At 35.5% G+C, this 21,331-nt stretch overlaps 4 protein-coding genes, 1 non-coding gene and 1 pseudogene across 5 annotated transcripts; 4 read left to right on the top strand and 2 right to left on the bottom strand.

The window, feature by feature from the left end:
* Positions 1-183: 183 nt before the first annotated feature.
* LOC104720428 (uncharacterized) lies at positions 184-686 on the top strand. Its single transcript, XM_010438331.1, has 2 exons — positions 184-363; positions 432-686. The coding sequence occupies exons 1-2, from the start codon at positions 184-186 to the stop codon at positions 684-686; spliced, it is 435 nt and encodes a 144-aa protein (XP_010436633.1).
* Positions 687-2,051: 1,365 nt separating this feature from the next.
* Positions 2,052-4,373, bottom strand: LOC147936158 (uncharacterized). Its single transcript, XM_087468611.1, has 6 exons — positions 3,990-4,373; positions 3,890-3,946; positions 3,216-3,492; positions 2,786-3,049; positions 2,193-2,707; positions 2,052-2,099 (listed from the first exon to the last, which is right to left on the bottom strand). Exons 1-6 carry the CDS (start codon positions 4,371-4,373, stop codon positions 2,052-2,054), a joined length of 1,545 nt encoding a protein of 514 aa, XP_087324737.1.
* An 18-nt stretch (positions 4,374-4,391) lies between these two features.
* LOC147936157 (uncharacterized) lies at positions 4,392-4,922 on the bottom strand. The gene has a single exon (XM_087468610.1). The coding sequence runs from the start codon at positions 4,920-4,922 to the stop codon at positions 4,392-4,394; it is 531 nt and encodes a 176-aa protein (XP_087324736.1).
* Positions 4,923-7,782: 2,860 nt separating this feature from the next.
* On the top strand, positions 7,783-8,684 carry LOC104720427 (uncharacterized; annotated as a pseudogene).
* A 2,898-nt stretch (positions 8,685-11,582) lies between these two features.
* Positions 11,583-12,560, top strand: LOC104719094 (uncharacterized). Its single transcript, XM_019230888.2, has 3 exons — positions 11,583-11,760; positions 12,035-12,137; positions 12,260-12,560. The coding sequence occupies exons 1-3, from the start codon at positions 11,754-11,756 to the stop codon at positions 12,360-12,362; spliced, it is 213 nt and encodes a 70-aa protein (XP_019086433.1). The 5' UTR covers positions 11,583-11,753; the 3' UTR covers positions 12,363-12,560.
* Positions 12,561-18,757: 6,197 nt separating this feature from the next.
* LOC147936156 (small nucleolar RNA R71) lies at positions 18,758-18,864 on the top strand. Its single transcript, XR_015569804.1, has one exon. It is a non-coding gene; the product is annotated as a small nucleolar RNA R71 (small nucleolar RNA).
* Positions 18,865-21,331: the final 2,467 nt, after the last annotated feature.

Here is a 21,331-nt window from a genome sequence, read left to right as displayed (position 1 = left end):
TCAGCGGTTTTCGAAATTAACCAGATAGAAATCCTCCTAAACCCGGTTTGAAACAAGTTTAAAACCCGAGTAAAAATTACAACCCGATCCGATTGATGTTCTTCTTCTTAAAACGAAGATCCCCAAATGTTGAATGTATAAATCCTAAAAAATCAAATTCTCGTAAATTAAGTTCTGGAAATCATGAGCAATGTTTCTGGAGCTTCGAGTTGTGCATCAAATGTCCAAGAGGGAGGACGAGGTAAAGTTGTTGGTGTGCCTAAGAGATGTTGGATTGGAGAAGTGATCGTGGCCAAAAATTCGAAATCGGAGACAAATCCATGTCGACGATACTTTCGCTGTGGGTATGCAGCTGCAAAAAAGGTACATATGTGACTATATACCTTTGTGATATGTTGAATTTGTCTCATTGTTGTGATGGTGGTTGATAGCTTATGAATGATGACCGCATCTTCAAGTGGGTCGATGAGGCACTGTTGGATGAGGTAGATTATGTGACTCTTCACACTGTAAAACTACAAATGGAAATGGAGATTGAGAAGAAGATGAAAATGGAGCTTGAGAAAGAGCTATTTGAGAGGGTTGAAGATGCAAAATCAGAATTGAGATCAAGGATGAAAATGATGATAGTTGTGATAGTTTTTGGCTGTATGATCATGTTTGGTCTATTTAAAATAGCAGTATGAGCTACTAACATTAATAAGGTTGAATGATCATGAGAAAGTTGGTTTTATGATCATATTTGGTTGGTTGTATGGTCATGTTTGGTTGGTTGTTATGTATTTTGTGTTTGTAATGGATGAGAGAAAGAGGATCCAAAATAACTGACATTATGGTTCTAAGACACTTACATAGGTTCACCATTAACAGAAGACACCAATAAGGTTCCAAAGTAACAAAAGACATCAATTAGGTTCACCGAGACCAAAATACATCAATAAGGTTCCATCACAATAAGACCATTCATACAAAAACAGACCAGTCCTCCTTGTGATTCTCTTTCATAGCATTGTCATAAGGGAATTTAATTAGTTCTACCACATTGGATTTAAAACTTTCCAATTCTACCACAATCCAAAATCCCTTTTCCATTATACCACAAATGGCATTGGAAATGTCGAATATACCCTCCTGTATATGATGAGCACAAAACTGAACAAATAGTTAGATTGTACGATGTCTGACTTAGCATTTATTGTGATACTATAATTGAATTGATATTTATTGTGGTAAAAAAAAGAAACGCTGGTCAAAAGAAAAGAGATCTGTATATACAATAATAACATAAATGAGAGCATTAATTGAGTGTGTAGATAATATCAATTTATGGTAGACAAGTCAAATTCCCGATAGACAAATTACTTTTGATAAATTTATAGAGAAGATATTAATTTGTTAGACAAGTTATCAAGTTCGATGGACAAGTTCATTGTGATGGACAAGTTCCAATTTTTTGGATAAGTTGTTATTGACTAATATGTATACAAGTTCCTGCTTGTTTGAGTCGGTAGACAAGTTGATCTGTTTTTTGGTAGACAAGTTGGTTTGTTGTTTATGGACAATTTTCACTTGATTACACTTAAATACAAAGTTTTATTATGGCTTGTGTTGTACTAGTTTGAAATATAATTATATAGTAAAGGTGGACAAGTTGGATCCAGGTCAATCGGAATTGGTCCACCAGCTTTAGTTTACTGGATCTGGTCCATCAGAACTTGTCCACCAAAGGGTGCATCACACAGCTTCAACATAAGAATATGAAAATATATAGGACAATTAATGAATAAAAATAGTTCGTTGATTTAATTTGAAATTGGAAAGAACATAAAAAGACAAAAGACAGGACAAGAAATAATATAAAACAAATAAAAGGGAAAAGAACTCAGAAGGGTTATGTTCGTCTTTATACTTGTAACTTGTGGTATTGCTTGAAAGAAGTAAACAATGTGGTAAAAATCATAAGATAAGTTTTGGAATGTGGTAGATTTATTAAAAAACTCTTGTCATAATTCCTTCTACTCATACTCCTACTCCTCCTTGTACTTCTACCATTAGTTCTTTTGAGTCAAAGTCCCTTGAGAAGGTTCACCTTGAGTAGCCTACAGGTAAAACCAACAACTTGTGTTAAACCATAATTCGACCCAACACAAATCAAACCATAATCCGAATCATAACCATAACATAATACTAACTTGCGTTGCATTTTGCTTCTGGTGGAACCTACGGTTATGGTCAGCTGCACCACAAATCCCACAGTGCATGATCCTTTTCTTCTCTTTTGGTTTCTTCTTGGTAGGCGATTTATTAACCCCCTTCTTCATCTTCTTGTCTGCCTTAGTGTTGTTATCCTCCTTAGAAGGTGGTGCATGCACATCATTACCTCCGGTGGAAGGCCAAAAGCGTGGACCTCTTTGTGGAATCAAGCCGTCTTGGTAATTCTGCTGCCATTTAGCAGTTCTGAACCATTGGCACACATAATCTTCAGGTTCCAGTGTTTTCGTAAGAATAACTCCATATGCATGTTCACAGGAAATTCCACAGATTTGATACTTCATGCAGGTACACCTCATTGTTCTTAAAGAAACTATATACTTGTCATAACCCAGCTGGACTTCATACATCCCATTGGTGGTAGGACTCACAAAGCACTCAGAATTTTTCTCATGTTCTTTAGCAAGGAACCGTTTGACATAAGGAGTACAGATGCCTAACACAGAAATGAAAAAAATGTTAATCGATAATAATGATTCATATGCATACCACATATAGTAATTAAAATACTAACCTTTGTGATCATGAGAGATGGCATACCATTTAGCAATCCTCACCATGGCAAGCTTTCTAACCATCTCTAACATAGCCACAAATGGCTTTTCTCTTGCCTTGTTGATGGTATTGTTGAAGGACTCTATGGAGTTATTCTCAACATCTTCACAGTAATTTCCAAGCTTGTGGAAGGCCTTGCACCAAGTCTTCGGTTTTGTCTTCAGAACATCTTCATACACCTTTGAGTCGTATTCGTGTATCCTCTCCAAGTTCTGTTCATACTCTGTGGTATTGTAGCTCCAAGCCAGATCTCAGAGGTGTTTTTTTTTTTTTTTGAATCTAATATTAAATTATATTTAAAATAAAAATAAACGTTTTACAATGCTTGTGTTTACTCTTTCTTAAACATTAGAACAAAACCAAAAATTAGTATAATCTCGCTGCAAAACCAAGCTTAAAGCCTTGTCCCCCTCCTTCCATAGTACTCAATCTATTACAAACATTTTTGTCTATTAGTTTCACCAGCTTCTCTACCATTGAAGGTTGTTCCCCATGACGTCTATCGTTTCTCTCTCTCCAAACAGAGTGTATTGTGTTTTGGAAAGTGTATCCCAACAAAAACCTTGTTGTTTTATCCAACTTGTTGCCAACGATCAAGGAGATGATCTCCTCCCAGCAGAAGGTGAAATTGTCAGAGAGGAGCCCATGGACTAGTGCCTCCCAGACCTGTTTTAAAAATGGACATAGGAAAAATAGGTGTTCTCTTGTCTCCATCGGATGTTTGCAGAACACACAGCTGGTGTTGACAATGACCTTTCCAATTTTTCATTCTCTCCCCTGTTGTGAGTCTGTTCTTCACCGCCAGCCATGTAACAAAAGCATATTTAGGAGTTACATGTTGAAACCATATCGCTTCATTTAGGTGTTCTAAGAGGTGTTTCTTCAGAAGTTTTTTGTTAGGATGACTCTTCTTTAGGTTCCCATAAATGTTAACACATTTTCGATGCTCCACCTTTGGTAGCTCCAACTCAACAGCTTTTATCAACCCATGAAACAGAAAAAACATGATTATACTAGAGCTTTATCAAACGAGTTGATTATTTAACATATACAAAACACATACCTTTTGCCAATCGGACATGATAATGTAACCATCTCCATCACCTAAGTCTAGATCAATCTAACCTATTCACAAACCATTGACAGTTATCAGTGTTCTCAACTTGAACAACGCTCCATGCTATTGGATATATAGCATTGCATGCATCTCTGCCTAATGTCGCCAATAACTGCCCTTTATTCTTTTCTTTTAAGAAGCATCCATCAACTCCTATGATTGGTCTACAACTAGCTTTCCATGTTATTTTAAGAACATCAAAACAGACATAAAACCGGTTAAAGACATCCTCACCAGCATCATTCTTCACGGTATCAACATCCACAACAGAACCTGGATTTGATTCCATAATCTCAGCACCATAATCTCGGAGACGTGCAAACTGAGTATCATACTCCGACGAGATCCATCCCAATGCCTTCCTCCTAGCAGCTTGACATTGAGGCCTAGTAATTGATATCTTCCACTTCTCCATAACAATCTTTTCCATCTTCGCATGCATGTAATATTATGATTCTTCCCTAATCTTATCAAGAAATATGATAGCTATCACTGGGACCGTAAACATCTCACACTCTCCATTAGGGATACATATATGTTTATCCTTGTACACCGTAATCCTCCAGAAAGGATCATCACCGAGAGATGCAGCATACACTTGAAACCCACATTTTCCCTTAGCACCAACACATTTAAACCCAATTGCATCTCTATCATACCTGTACTGCTTCAAATTGTAACCTGTTAGCAGTGCATAGTCGGTGACACACTCCTTGAGCGAGATTCCATTGTAGAATTTTTGGCCTTTGTACATAATCCCATCACCACGAATAATGGGTGTTCGCATTCTCACTTGACCATCATCTTCACGACCTTCAGCGTTGTCGTTGGTTTCTGGGTACACATCGTGACGGATCGATTGTTCGTCTTCGGTAAAGTTTTTCGCAAGCATGTCGACAAAAGATTCATCTCGATCTTCAGCCTCTGAATCGTGATCTCTTTCTACAGGAGGATTATCTTCTGAGAGGATTAAATCCATTGTCGAGCGAATGAATAAGAGAAACGAAATGAGAAATCGAATTGGGGGTTTTGTTTTTAGGGTTCTTCGAGAGAGAGATAAATCAATTTGGGGGTTTTGAAACTAGGGTTAAATGAGAGGAAAGATCGATTTGGGGTTTTTGTCTTTGGTTATTACTGGTTTAGTCTTTTAATAGGGTTGTAATCGGATTGAAATTGGGTTTAGCCGGTTAAACGGGATTATTAGTTGGTCGAGCAAATAATAAACCAACAGTAAACCGTATTAACCCACGCTCATGGGCGAATAGATGATATCTAATACTTTAGAGGAGAAATGGCATGAAAACTACAAAATTGCGGGGATATAGGTTTACAATAGTTTCCAGGAGGATCCATAGGACGAGGTTTAAGTTCTGCGTAAAAGTAATTTGATGTCATAGTTATGAGGGGGAAATAGGACGTGTTTCCACACTAAAACACTAATCTAATTTGATGGCAGCAGAGTTGGAGAGAGAGAGAGGTCCCCCTTTACCTCAGTTGTTATAACTTATAAGAGAGAGAGGTCCCCTTACCTCCCAAATACATTTCCTTTCCTCGTAATAATAGACCAAATTTTGTTACATTTTTGTAAAAGAAGTTGTGAGAAGATTAATAAAGGTTTCACAAAAACAGGAAAAAAAAGTACCTCTGAAACTCTTTTTTTGTTTTTTTTCTTTCTCTATCAGATTTTCATTTATTAAAGACACACTACGTATAATCAATCAATGTTTTCAAATTTGGTCGACCTTATAATAATCTGATAATATCTTCGAGTTTTAGATTGTACTGTATTTGGGTAAATATTGGACCAATATACTTATTTTAACAAAATTATGGTGGGAAAATGAACGAGAATTTAAAAAAAAAAATGGTTGAAGAGCGAAGATCTGCGCCGTAGGGTTTCTAAAAAAAATTGGGGAAGGTAAGATTCACTTATTGTGAAAAAGGTAAGATTCAGAACCCTTGTCCTCTTCACACTTTACTTAAATCTAAAATTCCCGATTAAATCTAAAAGTTAAATTCCATTTTACATCTAAAAAAACTCAAGTTAAATCAAGAACATTTTACTTGTATTTGTGTTCTTGAATGAATGAAAACAAAGGGTTTGACAAAAACAAAAATTCTATTTTAAATCAGTATGCTTTGCCTTTTTACTTTACTTTCATCTTAATCTAAAAAACTCCTAATATAATTTTTTTTTTGAAATGTGATTTGACATTTTATTTAAAGAAAAAACCTAAAAAAAAATTAGAAATGTGTATTAAAAATTATATTTAGAAATCTCAAGTTAGGCCATCTGCATTGGCAGAACAGTTTGGGTGTTCTTAGCCCAATAAAATGAAAAATATATTGAAAAGTGCCAATAGAACATGTTTTTGGATCTTCAATTGGAACAGATTTTGGCCCAGTTCTATTACGACGTGGCAGTCCGCTATTGGTTGATTTTTTTTTGCAAAGGAGAAATTTTTTCATTTTTCCTTCTGTTCGAAATCGCATCTAGGTTTTCGAAGTTTCTCTCCAAAACGGCGAAAGCTTCGTGGTCACCATCTTCGCCGACTAAGGTTTGTATTCCGGCCATTAAAACACCAAAATCGAGAGCTCTTCCATGTAGAAATTGATCTTTACATAGATTTTCCGATAAATCTGTTAAAATTCTCTTCTTTTGTCGATTCATATGTCCGGTGATTTGAAGGCAATATAGACAAGGTAGACCCGTCGTTTCCTCTGTTAGTCAATGTTTCTTCGATGTTTCATTGATTTAGGGTTAAATTGAAATCTGTGAATTAGGTTTGGGTTTAGTAACATGGTATAGGGTTTCGTCTCATCTGTCAATTAAAGGTTTTGATTAATCAATATAGGTTTTTGAGTGAGCTTCCAGGATGTATGACTGAATTCCGAGTGTTGTATGTTGTATTTGAAATCAACCTTAACACTGATGAACATTAATCGATTTTGCTTTGTTTCTGAGGCTTGTAGGTGAGATTAACCAGGGAAAATTAAATCGGATAACCATCAACAAACCTGCATTTTCTCGAAACTAAAAGGTAAGTCACAGTCACTATATGTAATGCAAGGTTGGTTTCCTGATTTGAGTGGTGTTGTGGTTTGTGTAGTAGTGTATAAGTGTTTATTCACAGATTTTATTTGATTGTAGTGGCTTGTTAAGTGTTGTTTGTTGTTTGATTGTGTAATGAGTTTCTCAGAATTGTTTTGTGATGGTCTCGGATGTTTGATTGGTTTATGTCTTGTATAATATAATTGAGTTGTTGTGAATTTAGTGTCACTTAGTTTTGCTTTCTATGTCTCAGTATCTAACTTGATATCATCTGGTCATGTTCTCGTATAAGTGGTTATTCACGGATAAGTTTTGATTGTAGTCTTGCTTTTTATGTTTGAGTTGTCTTAAAACTTTAAAACTAATTTCTATGAAAGCTTTGAAACTTTTAAAACTTTTAAAACTGAATAATATGAATGCTTTAACAAAACTAGTTGAGTAGGTAATGAATAATATGAATGTCTTGGTTTACATAACAAAACTTTTAAAACTGAATAATATGAATGTCTTGGTTTACATATAAAAAACACTCAATGACCTTTATTTACGTCTGATTTGACTGAAGTAGGTAATGGTTATTTAGAATTAAAAGTCTCTAACAACACCAAACTTTTGATTTAATGATCTTCTTAACTTCTCTATATTACATCCGACCCAAATACTCAATCTCTCATATCTTTTACTTCTCTTCTATCATCTATCTTATTTGCTTCTTTCTTAACCAATCTCTAATAACTTTCCAATAATATCTCTGCCTCAGCTTCTTCCTTGTTTAAATCTGATTGCTATGAAATCAAACAATACCATTAACAGTCAATCTCAATCCTACTTTAGCCTTCTTAACTTCCCATATGACAGCTTTGCTCCCAATGCAAACATTGGTTCCTCTCAAATCCCTGCTTTTAGTTCACAAACTAGTTCACAGCCGAGTCAAGCTCCTAGTCAATCAGAAGAGACAGCAGAACAGCGTAGGAAGAGAAGGATATGGTCCACACAAGATGACTTAGTCTTAATAAGCGGTTGGTTAAACACATCGAAGGATGCAATAGTTGGGATTGGCCAAAAGGCAGGGTCCTTTTGGATCCGTATAGGAGACTATTATGCATCAAGTAGTCATTTACTTGGTGGTGCTGAGCCAAGGCACCCTGACCATTGTAGACAAAGATGGCAAAAAATCAGTAAGGAAGTGAGCAGGTTCTGTGGAGCTTTTGCAGAGGCAGAGAGTGAGAAAGCTAGTGGCATGAACGATTTAGATATTCTGCAGAATGCTCACCAAATCTACACTAACTTGTACAAGAAGAAGTTTGGTTTGGAGTATGCTTGGAATGTGCTACGCTATGAACAGAAATGGGTAAACCTGGAGGCTATGAACCCCACTCCAAAGACAACCAGCTCTAACAAAAGAAAAGCTGATGATGCTGCACCATCTACAGGTTCTATCGTTGGTGAGCACGAGAGCAGGCCTCCGGGCATAAAGGCAATGAAAAAATTAAGGAACAAAGGTAAAGAGAAGGCTGCACCATCTGCAGAGTTTAGTCATATGTGGGAGATAAAACAGAAAGATTGGAGAGCATGAAAGAACTCCAAAAGATGTCCATTCTTGAAACTCTCATTGCCAAAAAAGAAACTCTAGACGAAGATGAAAAAGCTCTAAAGAAGAAGCTAATGGCTGAACTTTTTTTAACTTAACTATGTTTGTTTTAACTATGTTTTAACTATGTTTGTTTTAACTATGTTTGTCTTAGTGTGTTTATGAATCAGATATGTGACATTGTTCAACTTGTTCTCTTATGTTTTTAATGAATCTCGGGTGTTTGGTTACAAACTTGTTTTTGTTTTCATTGTTATATATTAGTTGGAAACTTATATATGTGTTTTCCGTTTCAGGTTGAAGAAGACATGGGACTTGACTCTATATACGATTATGGAATAAACAGCCCATTAGACTATAGTTCCGAAGAGGAGGCTGAGACCTGTTACTATTCTCCGCAACCATCAACTGAGATTGGATATACAAGTCTGTGGAGCCGCGAAGCTGAACCACTACCTGATTATGAGACACAACTGATCCAGCTCAAGGACCAACTGATCCAGCTCAAGGACCAACTGATCCAGCTCAAGGACCATCAAAACCATTCAGATCAGAGGTTGGTGAACCTGGAGCGGCTTGTTACTGAGGCACGAGAGAAGAGACCATTGTTTCAAACGACTATGGAATTGGTAGTTGTTGTTTGTTTGGTATGATGGTTATGGTAGTGGTACTTCTCATGATTACTAAGTAAATTTGTTTAGGCTTTTTGAGAAGGAAACTAGTAGTGAACCCGTGATCAGCTAATGTATGAGTGTAGGCTTTTTGGTATTTGGATTGTAGTTTTAAAGAGAGTCACATGTCTTTGTTTGTAAGGAAGACCAAAGTTCACATGTGTTTGTCTGAAATACAACTTGATGAATCACAAGAGTTATGTGCCCTCTATATATATCAGAAGTAATACAAGATTTTATTTCATCAAAATCAAAAAACTCCTTCTCTCACCAAAGACATACAATCAAAGTTCTCATTGCAAGTTTTGTTTCTTGTTTCATTTTCTCTTGTTCATCTTATGGCATCTTCTTCCAACAATTTTCACTACCATTATGATCAAAATAATGATAGTTTTAACCAATTTTTTCAAGAGCAATTTAATAATCAATTTGAAGTTGCTGAAGAGGAAACTTCGGCCAAAAGGAATAAACGTACATATATCGATAGAAAACGGGAAGAAGGGCACGAACGTTTGTGGAACGATTATTTTACTGATAATCCGAATTACACAGAGAGGCAATTTCGCAGACGGTTTCGAATGAACAAGTCATTGCTCTTGCGTATTGTGAATCGTCTCAGTGAAGAAGTTCCATATTTTCAACCAAAAAAGGATGCAACCTTCTGGAATGGTTTAACACCGCTACAACAATGTACTGCAGCAATTATACTATTAGCATATGGAACTGGGTCGGACTCGGTTGACAAATATATACGTCTTGCTGAATCGACTGCTTGTAAATGTTTGGAACATTTTGTCGTCGGCATAGTTGACTTGTTTGGCACTGAATACCTACGTCGACCCACACAGAGGATCTTCAAAGGCTACTCTTTTATGGAGAACAGCGGGGTTTTCCCGGGATGGTTGGAAGCATCGACTGTATGCATTGGAAGTGGAAAAATTGCCCAACCGTTTGGAAAGGAATGTATTCACGAGGCACCTGTAAACCGAAATTTTTTTTGGAGGTGGTAGCTTCACAAGATCTCTGGATATGACACGCATTTTTTGGAGCTCCAGGTACTTGTAACGATTTAAATGTTCTTGATCAATCACCAGTATTTAATGAAATTATTTACAGTCGAGCTCCCGAAGTTACGTACTATGTCAACGAAAGTGAGTATAATTTGGCTTACTATTTGACGGATGGTATTTATCCCGAATGGGCGACATTTGTTAAATCCATCCCACAACCACAACACCCGAAACATCGTTTGTTTGTAGAACGTCAAGAAAGTGCACGAAAAGATGTTGAGTGTGCATTTGGAGTCCTACAATCTAGATTCGTCATGATTAAAAATTCATCTCTTTTATGGGCGAAGGGTAAAATTGCATATATTATGAGAGCATGTCTCATACTCCATAATATGATTGTCGAAGATGAACGAAATTCATACACACTCTATGATGAACAAGAATTCCAACAAGAAAATGGAACCGGATCCTCTGCGGATCATACGTTTTCAGTAAATATGCTTCAAATCTAGAGGATTTAGGTGATGGTCATACAAGAATTCGTGATAGACAAGCACATCATAAATTAAGGAGGATTTGATTGAGAATATATGGAATAAATTTGGACATTAAACTATGTATTAATTAAATAAAATGTTTGTGTGCTTTAATTAATTAAATAATATGTTTGTTTGGTTTTTTTTTCTATTTAAAATGTTTTTTTGTTTCATAAAAATTTGGTATTGTATTTTGAATTGTAGTATAAGTTATTTAAATTTGCAATTTAAATGTTATTTTTAAAGTTTTTATAATTGTAATATGTTTAATATTATTATATCTTATGATATAACCAATAACCAACTTCTTAAACATGTTCTCCAATAACCAACTTCTTAACAAAAGATCTAAACTAATGATCTTACATTATTTTCATTATAGTTTTACTCTAAGAACACCCAAAAATGTTCCTCAATGAAAATGCCCTTAGTAAAAAAAATATTATACTTATTAAATAACTTGAAAAGAATATTTAAAAAAAAAGTATTTATATAATCGAGAAATTAGAGAATGTGTATTAAAAAAATTACATTTTAAATATGTATGTTTTGTTTTTTTACTTTACTTTCATCTTAAATCTAAAAAGTTCGGAATATAATTATATTTCTTTGAAATGTGATTTGACATTTTATTTAAAAGAAAAATCTAAAAAAAAATTTGAAATGTGTATTGAAAATTATAATTAGAAATCTCAAGTTAGTAAAAAAATATGATACTTATTAAATAACTTGAGAAGAATATTAAAAAAAAAAAGGTATTTATATAATCGAGAAATTAGAGAATATGTTAAAGTCGACTTTTAACACAAATCCGCGCAAAAATATAAAAGAGAATCCAATCTTTTTTTCTTTCTCAAATCCTCTCTGCCTCTGCATTGCGTTTCTTCGGGCATTGTTGACTTTACAGAGAACCCATTTACAACTCTCTCCGGATCGCCGCTGTTTCAACCATGACTCATATCCTTTCGTTTCCTCTTATCTGTTTTTAGTTTCTCTGTTTCTCGCTCGATCTACGAATCTTTTGTAGTAGGGTTAGGGATTAAAAATAAGTTCTCAGTTTTAGGGTTTCTAGATTGCCCCCTTTTGATTCTCTGTTTTGTATAAAGACTAGATCTTGTTGACTCTTTCCTCGAATCTTGCTTATGGGTCTTATTAAGATTCTGAATTTGATTAGAGCAAAGTTAGTTTTGTTGTTTTCTTTAATTTCAAGCTTTTGATGCGGAATCGTCACGTGGAAGTCAGAGAGAGCGTGACCGTGAAAGAGCCGCGGCTCGTGCTGGAGGTAAGGGTAAGAACGCTGACGATGGTCTGACCCCTGAGCAACGTCGTGAAAGGTAATAATAATGAATCTCTGAGGAAAGGGGTTTTGTTTGTTTCTAATTGAGTTGCTCTAATCTGTATGGTTGTTGTGTAATGATGTGATCTGTGTGGTTGTTGTGTAATGAAAATGATTCAGAGATGGGAAAGCATTGCAAGAGAAGGCGGCTAAGAAAGCTGCTCAAGCTGCAGGTGCGAGTTCTGGTGGTGGAGCTGGAGGCAAAGGAGCTGCTAAGAAGTGATTTATAATCCTTTGGTTTGTCTTTTGAGCCATATTGTAGACTTTTTTTTATGTTTTGAAATTTGGGTCATTTAGATTTGAGCTTTGACTCTTGTCTGAGTTCCCATTTATGATGTCTCTTTGTGTTGAAATTGCAAGTTGATGATGCTTATGGTGAAATCTTATTTGATCTGTTATTATGAAGTATACTTGCAACTAACTATACCGTCTCTTTGTCTTAGAATATTTGAAATCGGGCCATTTAGTTGGAGACTGAGCTTTACCCGTGTCTGAATCACGTTATGCTTGTTTCTATGTTGAAATTGCAATTTTTGATGTTTGTGGTGAAATCTTATTTGGTCTTTGATGTGTTTGGATGAAGTATACGATCTTTGCTCGTTTGAAGATATTGTAGTTCTTGTGTTACTCGTAATTGGTCTTTGATCTGTTAATATGATGTATGCTTGCAATTATACGGTATCTTATGGGGACACTACAGTTCTTGTTACTCTGACTTGATGTTTAACTCCGCGGACGTTCAGTTAGACTGTCTGAATGATGTGATGCTGTCTCTGATATAAAAATGCAATTTGATGCTTGTGGTACTTATGTGGTCTTTGATCTTTATAACAATCGTGTGTGTGCTTAGTAGTGTAGGTCGCTTAATTGTTTTAGGAAAACTTTACTCAAGAAAACTCGAAATTCAAGATTCTGCTCTAGGAAGCATTGTCGGCTAAACTCTGTTTTGTTTACCGGTTACTGTTGTCTGAGTGACTAAGATTGATGCATGTTTTGCTCAATGAATCAGATCTCTTTGATGGTTCTAAGGAGTTTGCTGTTACTTGACCTTTGTATCATACTTCAATTTTGGTACTGGCTTTTAAAGCTTTCAACAATAAAGTGTTGAAGACCGTCAATTTTGGTACTGGTTTTTTAAGCTTTGGTTTTTATGCATGTTTCATACAGAATCTTTTCTGAAATGGTTTAAAAGAACTCTCCTTTAAATTACAAATCCTTGCTTTCGTATTACATAAGTTTACTTGCTTGGTGAGTTTACGTTCTCACAATTATCTATCTAGCCGCATTCTAAGTTCTCACACACGCAACCAATCACTTGAAGCTAAAACATCCAAGCAATTACAATCACACCACGATAAACACGTAATTTAACATCAACTTCCAATGCTTATAGTCCGATCTATCATTCTGAAATTCCAGCTATACCACATGCTCAGTTGTATTCTAGTACTATCTTAATCAAATCTTGAAAATTCGCATTGGTTCATATCGAACCCAACAAAAAAAGCTAGGTTTAAATATTTGCCAAGTTATTGAGTATTATATGCAACTCTTTCTATAAGTACCTAAGAATTTTGGGGAAGAATGTACCATGAAACCATCAAACACCAGCTGAGAGGAAGTTACCACGAAGTAAGATAACACTTTCTTAACGTTATTGAATAATATGAGTGAGAACAAATGATTTAGGTGAAATCAGTTCAGAGGATATGATCAATCTATAGTCCTAATGGTGCAAAACTCATTGAATAAATGCAAGATTACATAAATTTAGATAAATTCATATGAAAGCGTTAGTCATGAACTTGATGTTATGATTAGTGATCTCATGTATTACAATAATACAAATGTTCCTAGTTTAATAATTTGTAGAAAAGAAGGTGATATGCTCAAATTTATCCTAGAGCTACTCTCTCAAATTAAGAAATCATTGTAATACTTAGGGGTCGAATTCCACAAGTACTCAAGTTTACACAATAAATGATAGAGTTTTATTATTACGCTAAACAAGATGATTTAAATTAAAAAGGCAATACAAAATATTAAAATAAACTGTTGTAAATTCAAGAGATCAAAAAGCTAAGTCCAGGGAATTTCTCATGAAATTATGAAACATTAAATCAATAAATTAATTAGAATTCAAGCAATTAAAAATCAGATCTGGAACTCTAAACTCTTTTGTAAAATAAATAAGTTTTCACTACAAATATTATCTAAATTTAAAACCAAAAAATCCAAATCTCTTTGTAAATTCTAGGTTAAAAATCAGCTTTAAAAACAGGTTTAGATTGTTCACAAAATTACTAAATCAAATCTCTTTGCAAGAAGTAATTTTGCTCATCAAAAGGTTTTTTCAGGAAAATCAATTATATTCTCATATCAATCAATAATCCTAAGATCTAAATCCAGATGGCTAATCAAAGATCTAGCATTAAGAACAACCTATGATGAAGATCTAGAAAGATAAAGAATCCTAAATAAACATATCTAATAAATCATAAAATCCCAGTAAAAAACCCTGAACCTAACAAGCAAACTACTCAGACATAATCAGTGAAGCAGAAGACATCATTCTGAATAATATGCAATAGAAATTAAAAGAGTAAAGAGGAAGTTCAAGAATTCTTCTCTCAAAGCAGTTCAGATCTCTCTCCCAAAAGCTCTCAAAATCTCACAGGGTTGCAGAAAAATAAAACTTGCTAGAATAAAACTTAAGGGTTTGTAAAACCTAAAAATACTATTTATATGTCCTAAAACACGTCTGGGACTTGTGTTGCAAATATGGAAAACTTCGGGCAACTTTGTAAAACTTTCAAATTTGTGATTCTTCATCGGTTGAAGAGGGTGTCGACCGATGCTCCTAAGAGGTGTCGATCGATGCCCTTGTTTTGATCCGAGTCCAAATTGATTCTTCAAGATTTATGCTCCAAAATGATCCAAATTGCTCCACTTTGCTCTTTATGTACCAAAGTCCTAGAAAACCTGCAAAGACTCAAAAACATCCTAGAAAACAAATCAACAGACTCAAAAAGACTCCTTATATCATGGTTAAAAACCACAAACACCATGATATATCAACTCCCTCAAACTTAGCCTTTGCTTGCCCTCAAGCAAAACAGAAACTTAGACCTGTGAAAGAGGTTTGAAAACACATAAACTCATTTTCTCTCTAAGGTAATGCCATGATCATCCAAACCATAATCCATATGCTTAGCAGACAAATCCAAATCGAACCACCATGTACTTCTCCATTGACATTCATAGCATCCCAAATTCAAATCAAATTCCACTACTTCCTCCATTAAGCCTTCATCAGTGGGTCTCATCAATTTGATCAATGTCAAGAACCTTCTAGACTCATTCCCGTACTATACCATAACAAGTAAGATATATTTTTTTACAACATGTGGTATTCTTCCTCTCCCCCAGACTTATTCTATTCTTATCCTCCTTTGAGCTTTGCTTTGCTGTTTTTTTTTAATTCTTTTTCTCAAAGTTGTTGGCGAATAATGGGATCATCGGTAATTTACCTACCCCTCGCTTCCAAGCTTTGTGTGATCATTTGACTCAAGAGTAGAATAATGAGGTCACAGGTAATTTACCTACCTCTCTAAACTGATCAAAATCATCTCATCTTTTATTCTCTTTTTTTTTTCTAAACAAAGCTCTCAGGAATAATTTTTTCAACTTAAATAAGGGAGAGGAGTACCATTTTCTTTTGAAGATCTTAATTGTCAGGCATGAATAAGGAGTCAAGCTCTATGAACATCAATCTCCTTGATGAGGTAAAAGAAAAGTGCAGAAGTTACCTCATGCTTTTATGGATTCTGTTGGAAATTTGGATGTCTCTGGTTTACTGGTCAGCCATTGGATTTTTCATTAGTCGGATTAGTGGATTCAATCTGCATCATTAATCAACCAAGGCAATACAGCTAAAAAGAAAAATCATAGTCCCCAACACAATTTTGAAAAATTTGACTCAAAAATCGGTTTTGACACACTAAAAACCAAAACTAAGTTAGTAGTTAGTACTAACCTCCTCCAGACTTAAACGACATTGTCCCCAGTGTTTTCAAGTAAGAGGAAAGCTAAAAGAAACAAAACGTATTGAAAATTGTAAGGAAAAGATGAACTGTTTTTGGGTTACCATGGGGCGTCGACCGATACCATTTCAGTGTCGAATCGACACTCATCACGAATGGTGTTTTTGGCCGTAAGTCCTTGTTAGTTGCAGATAGTTGTGTTGATGGATCAATCCTTGGATGATTATTCTGTTAAGAGACACTCAAACACAAGTTAAAAGCAACATAATAGATAGATAGTTCATGATTTCAAACAAATTTCAAACAAAAACTGACTCAATATAAAAAGAAAAATGACTCAAAAGGAAAAGAAAAACCTAAAAGTGGGTTGCTTCCCACTAAGCGCTTGTTTTCAGTCATTAGCTGGACTGCGTTGAAGCTCATGCATAAGGTGGAGCAGAACATGGCTATGCATGCTTCCGAGAGAATGTCCTCTTCATCCAAGGTGGTGTATAAGCAGTTAAAGAGTGAGGTCTGCCAAGGACATGAGGAGCAGGACCAGTGTGGGATTTGGGGATGGTTTTGCTTCTCTTATGTTCTGCAAAATCATCAACAGAAGAAACAAGCACTCTACGATAATCTCGTGGCTTGGTTAACTGCAAAACAGTTTTTGTATCTTTGAAGGTCTTGTTGATGATAGGAGGGGGATTAGGTGAAGAAGATGTGTACCTTAGCCTTACATGTGGACTCTGGAGTGTGGAGTTGGGAGGTTTCTGTCTTAGAACAGCTTTCTGACTTGAAGCATAGAGAATGTCCTGCGAGTTCTCAATTCTGGTCAAGTGTGGGCTCGGTTGCGGAGGGGTGTCGACGGATGCTGCAGCAGTGTCGATCGACACTGAGCCTGATGCTCGAATATTAGAAACTTTTTCAACAGAAAAAGTTTGTCCATCAATAGTAGGAGCTCTCCTCAGCTTATCTATCTCAAAGTTCAGACTCAAACCTTCCAGATTTAGTGTTATGTGTCATTTCTGCACATCTATGATTGCACCAGCTGTTGCCAAGAAAGATCTTCCTAAGATGAGAGGATCACTAGGCTCTTTATCATACTTCAGCACCACAAAGTCAGTGGGAATCATGAAGTTTCCAACCTTAATTGGAATATCCTCTAAAACACCTTCAGAAATTCTTCGGGATCGATCAGCTAAGATAAAAGATATATGAGTTGGCTTAAAATCTGTCATCCCAAGTCTTAGAGCAACAGAATGTGGGATCAAGTTGATGCTAGATCCAAGATCGCAAAGTGAGTGAGCAAACCTTCCTGTGGAGATAGAACAATGTAACACAAAACTTCCAGGATCTGGTAGCTTCTTTGCAATCCTACTCTAGATCATTGCACTCACTTTCTCAGAGACAACTACCTCTTGCTTCTTCTTTTTCTTCCTATGTGGAGGCTGGTTCAAAAGAATCGCACTGACATCCTTGGTAAGCAGTGCTCCTTCCTCAGGGCTCAAACCATTTGATCCCATTCTCTTCACATACCGCTTAAGAGGTGGTGAAAGCTTAACTGCATCAATCAAAGGCATCTCAATCATCACCTTATCCATCATTGCCTTGCATCTAGCTTCCTCCATCTCCTGCTTGGACTTTCTTGGCTTAGGAAAAGATATCTTAGGTTGGTATACCCTCTCAACTGCTGGAACCTGAGATTTTGCAACTTCGGGTTCTGTTTGAGAGGGGTGTCGACCGACAACATCGTCTGAAGTCGAATTCTCCGTCTAGGGTTTGGCCGATTGCTCTCCTTTTCTGCAGTTTCAATTTCACCATCTTCTTCATCCCTCACTAATATGGCATTGCAAGCATGCTTGGGGTTTGACTCAGTTCTTCCAGGAAGAAATCCCTCTTGCGTCTTGACGGATCCAGCAGTTTGTGCAACCTGATTTTCCAGCTTCTTGACATGAATGTTCAAAGCATCAATCCTCCCAGTAAGCTCATTGTAGACATTATCAATCTTCCCATTGAATGTCACTGATAACTGTTCCTGACCTTGCAAAAGTTGCTCTAGCATAGCTTTCATTCTACTCTCAGAAGAAGTCTGTGGAGGAGGAGACTGATAAGAAGAGTTCCCATAGGTTCTAGTATAACCATCGTTCTGTTGCTGCTTCTGGAACTCAGACTTAGGAGTGTAGCCTGAAGAGTTCCCACTGTAAGGCTTGTTACTTTGTTGATTACCGAATCTCTGACCTTGATACCCAGCTCCATACACATAGTTGACATTCTCCTCTGTATTCTCTGGCTCTGGCTCAAATGTCTCAATTTCAGCAGCAAATTGAACTGACTTCTTACCCACTTGAAGATTGTGAACTGAATCCAGTTTGGCATTAACATAAGCTATCTGTTTTGAATCAAATCCTCCATGTAATCTCTTCCTTTCAGTATTTGCTCTCTTAGTGCTATTGCTGGAAGCCAAATTCTCAATCAAAGCTTCAGCATCTTCTGGGTATCTTGTCTTGAAGTTTCCATGGCTATAACATCCAAAGGTAGCTGATATTCCCAGTCAATTCCTCTGAAAAAGATGCTTAGCAGTTGCACTCTTGAAAATCCATGGTGTGGACAGTCCCTTTGATAAGCCTTGAATCTCACCCAAGCTGCCTTGAAAGCTTCATCTGGTCTTTGTTTGAAGGAGGACAGCTTGACTCTCAGCTCATCTGACATTGCATCATCATAAAAGTAATTGAGGAAAACCACCTTTACTTGTTTCAACCATTGAGATGCTTCTCCTGCAAGTGAATATGGGAAAAGCTTGCAGTAGATGTAGTCTTCAGTCACTCCATTGGCTTTGATACTAGTCACCATGTCTTCAAAGTGCTCAATATGGTCCAAAGCCTTCTCATTTGGTAGGTTAGAGAAAGGTCTTTGTCCAACTAGCTGGAAGTATGCAGACTTCAGCTCAAAGTCTCAAAGCAGTTCAGATCTCTCTCCCAAAAGCTCTCAAAATCTCATAGGGTTACAGAAAAATAAAACATGCTAGAATAAAACTTAAGGGTTTGTAAAACCTAAAAATACTATTTATATGTCCTAAAACACGTCAGGGACTTGTGTTGCAAATATGGAAAACTTCGGGCAACTTTGTAAAACTTCCAAATTTGTGATTCTTCATCGGTTGAAGAGGGTGTCGACCGATGCTCCTAAGTGGTGTCAATCGATGCCCTTGTTTTGATCCGAGTCCAAATTGATTCTTCGAGATTTATGCTCCAAAATGATCCAAATTGCTCCACTTTGCTCCTTCTTTGTCAAAGTCCTAGAAACCTGCAAAAACTCAAAAACATCCTAAAAAACAAATCAAAAGACTCTAAAAGACTCCTTATATCATGGTTAAAAACCACAAAAACCATGATATATCATAAGCGAATGCATGTATTGATAACTTTGAACTTTATAAGAAATTGTGAGTATTATTTTGAATGGTGACGGAGAAATGTGAACCGATTCTACGTTATTTTTAGTCACACATATGAAAGAAGTATCATCTCTAGAGCTCTTCATGATTTTTGGTGCATTTTGAAATCAAAATACTAAAACTAGTTTAAGAAATAGGTAAAAAAAAATATGATGAACACAAAGGAAGATTTAAGATTTTTTATTATTATTTTTTTAAACAAACAACACTATAATTACACATAATTTGTGATGTTAATGAGATTTTGAATTAATTATTTTACTCATACAAAATATTAGCAATTGTAAAAGTAAGAAAATCATTGTTTACAATAAAAATTTTACCATTTTTTGAATAGTATTTAAAACTTTCACAACTTTTTAATAATTTTAGTATATTTTTAATAATTCTATATTTCATTATCAAATATTACTTCAAATATACTAAAAATTATTTAAAACATTATTTTGTTTATTAAAAATAAGTAAATATTAGTCATATAATACTATATTTTGTTATCCCCCAAAATGTATCCAATCAACATTTTTTTTCTGCGATTTTTCATTTTGAAGTTTCATTCTGTAAGTTTTCATTCGACAAATTTTCAGTCTATGGGCCCACCTTTCTTAATGTGTCTCATGTCCTCTCACTAGGCCCGTGAGCCCATCCATATCAGACGGCCGGTTTGCTACGTCCGGGAGGCTTTAAAGAATAGTTATCGTCCCTACAAATCACACCACATGATCTTTCCCTGTGTTTTTTCCTCACAGTTTCGAGAGTCACTTTCAGGAAGGTCACCCATCCTGAAACTACTCCAGCATAAACACGCTTAATTGTGGAGTTCTCTCAGGACCGTTGACCGAAAAGATAATTACACTTTGGTGATATAGGTGGCCAAATCAATTTTTTTTAAACCTCTCCGTAAATCTCTAAAACCGGAATGTCACAGCAACTTATGTGATTAAGCAATTATGTCGTGTTGCCAATCAGAGCCAATATAGTTAACTAAAAAGTTTTAGTACTGTCTAATCACAATTAAGAACACTCATATTGTTTCAAAAATCAAATATTGTTTAATAATTATCATTATATTTTATCATATGCAAATTAAAGATTTATGTGAGAATTTTAGAATGCTAGAGAGGAGGTACCATCAAATAACATAGAGGAAGTAACAACAAAAGAATGACACGTGGTACCGTTTGCTGGAGACACGTGTCACTTTCAATTTACGTTATTGGTTGTCTTTAGATTCCTGTCTGACAAGTGTATGCTGTCCCACTCTAATTTAAATTCTTTATTAACCCTTTTTCTTTAGAATATTTTGTTTTTATCTATCGAAATTATTCTAAAACAAATTTGGAAAGTGCATTGATTGTATTCTGAATTCTAATAATCCCTTATTCTTTTTGTTAAACCATTCATTCGTCGATATATATTACCACATTCAGGTGTTAATACAGCAATCTTATCTTGAACTTTTGATTGTTCATATTTTGATTTTCTTGAGATTAAACCAAAGAAAATAGTTATTCACCTAATTAGCTCTCACAATTTGGCTATCTACTTAATTAACTTCAGTATGATTACAAAATACCGTATTACGAACTCCATTTACAGATTAAGAAAATAAACCAACTGAACTATACAGCACTAAATCAAACATAATTACGAATATTATATATATAATGCAAAAAAAGAAAACCCCAGGATATTAAGTTGGTCATAAGACAA

This window comes from Camelina sativa, chromosome 10 (assembly GCF_030686135.1).
Source record: "Camelina sativa cultivar CO46 ecotype springtype chromosome 10, ASM3068613v1".
NCBI lineage: Eukaryota > Viridiplantae > Streptophyta > Magnoliopsida > Brassicales > Brassicaceae > Camelina > Camelina sativa.
This window is presented reverse-complemented; position numbering and strand designations above follow the sequence as displayed.

Excerpts from the sequence above, each read along its gene's own strand:
- LOC104720428 (XM_010438331.1), top strand. The coding sequence starts at position 184 with ATGAGCAATGTTTCTGGAGCTTCGAGTTGTGCATCAAATGTCCAAGAG. Across the intron at positions 364-431 it reads GGTATGCAGCTGCAAAAAAG|CTTATGAATGATGACCGCAT; the intron begins GTACATATGTGA and ends GGTGGTTGATAG.
- LOC104719094 (XM_019230888.2), top strand. Across the intron at positions 12,138-12,259 it reads CCTGAGCAACGTCGTGAAAG|AGATGGGAAAGCATTGCAAG; the intron begins GTAATAATAATG and ends AAAATGATTCAG.
- LOC147936157 (XM_087468610.1), bottom strand. The coding sequence starts at position 4,922 with ATGGATTTAATCCTCTCAGAAGATAATCCTCCTGTAGAAAGAGATCAC.
- LOC147936158 (XM_087468611.1), bottom strand. The coding sequence starts at position 4,373 with ATGGAAAAGATTGTTATGGAGAAGTGGAAGATATCAATTACTAGGCCT. Across the intron at positions 3,050-3,215 it reads GGGACAAGGCTTTAAGCTTG|AGTATGAACAGAACTTGGAG; the intron begins GTTTTGCAGCGA and ends ACAATACCACAG. Across the intron at positions 2,708-2,785 it reads CATCTCTCATGATCACAAAG|GCATCTGTACTCCTTATGTC; the intron begins GTTAGTATTTTA and ends TTTCTGTGTTAG.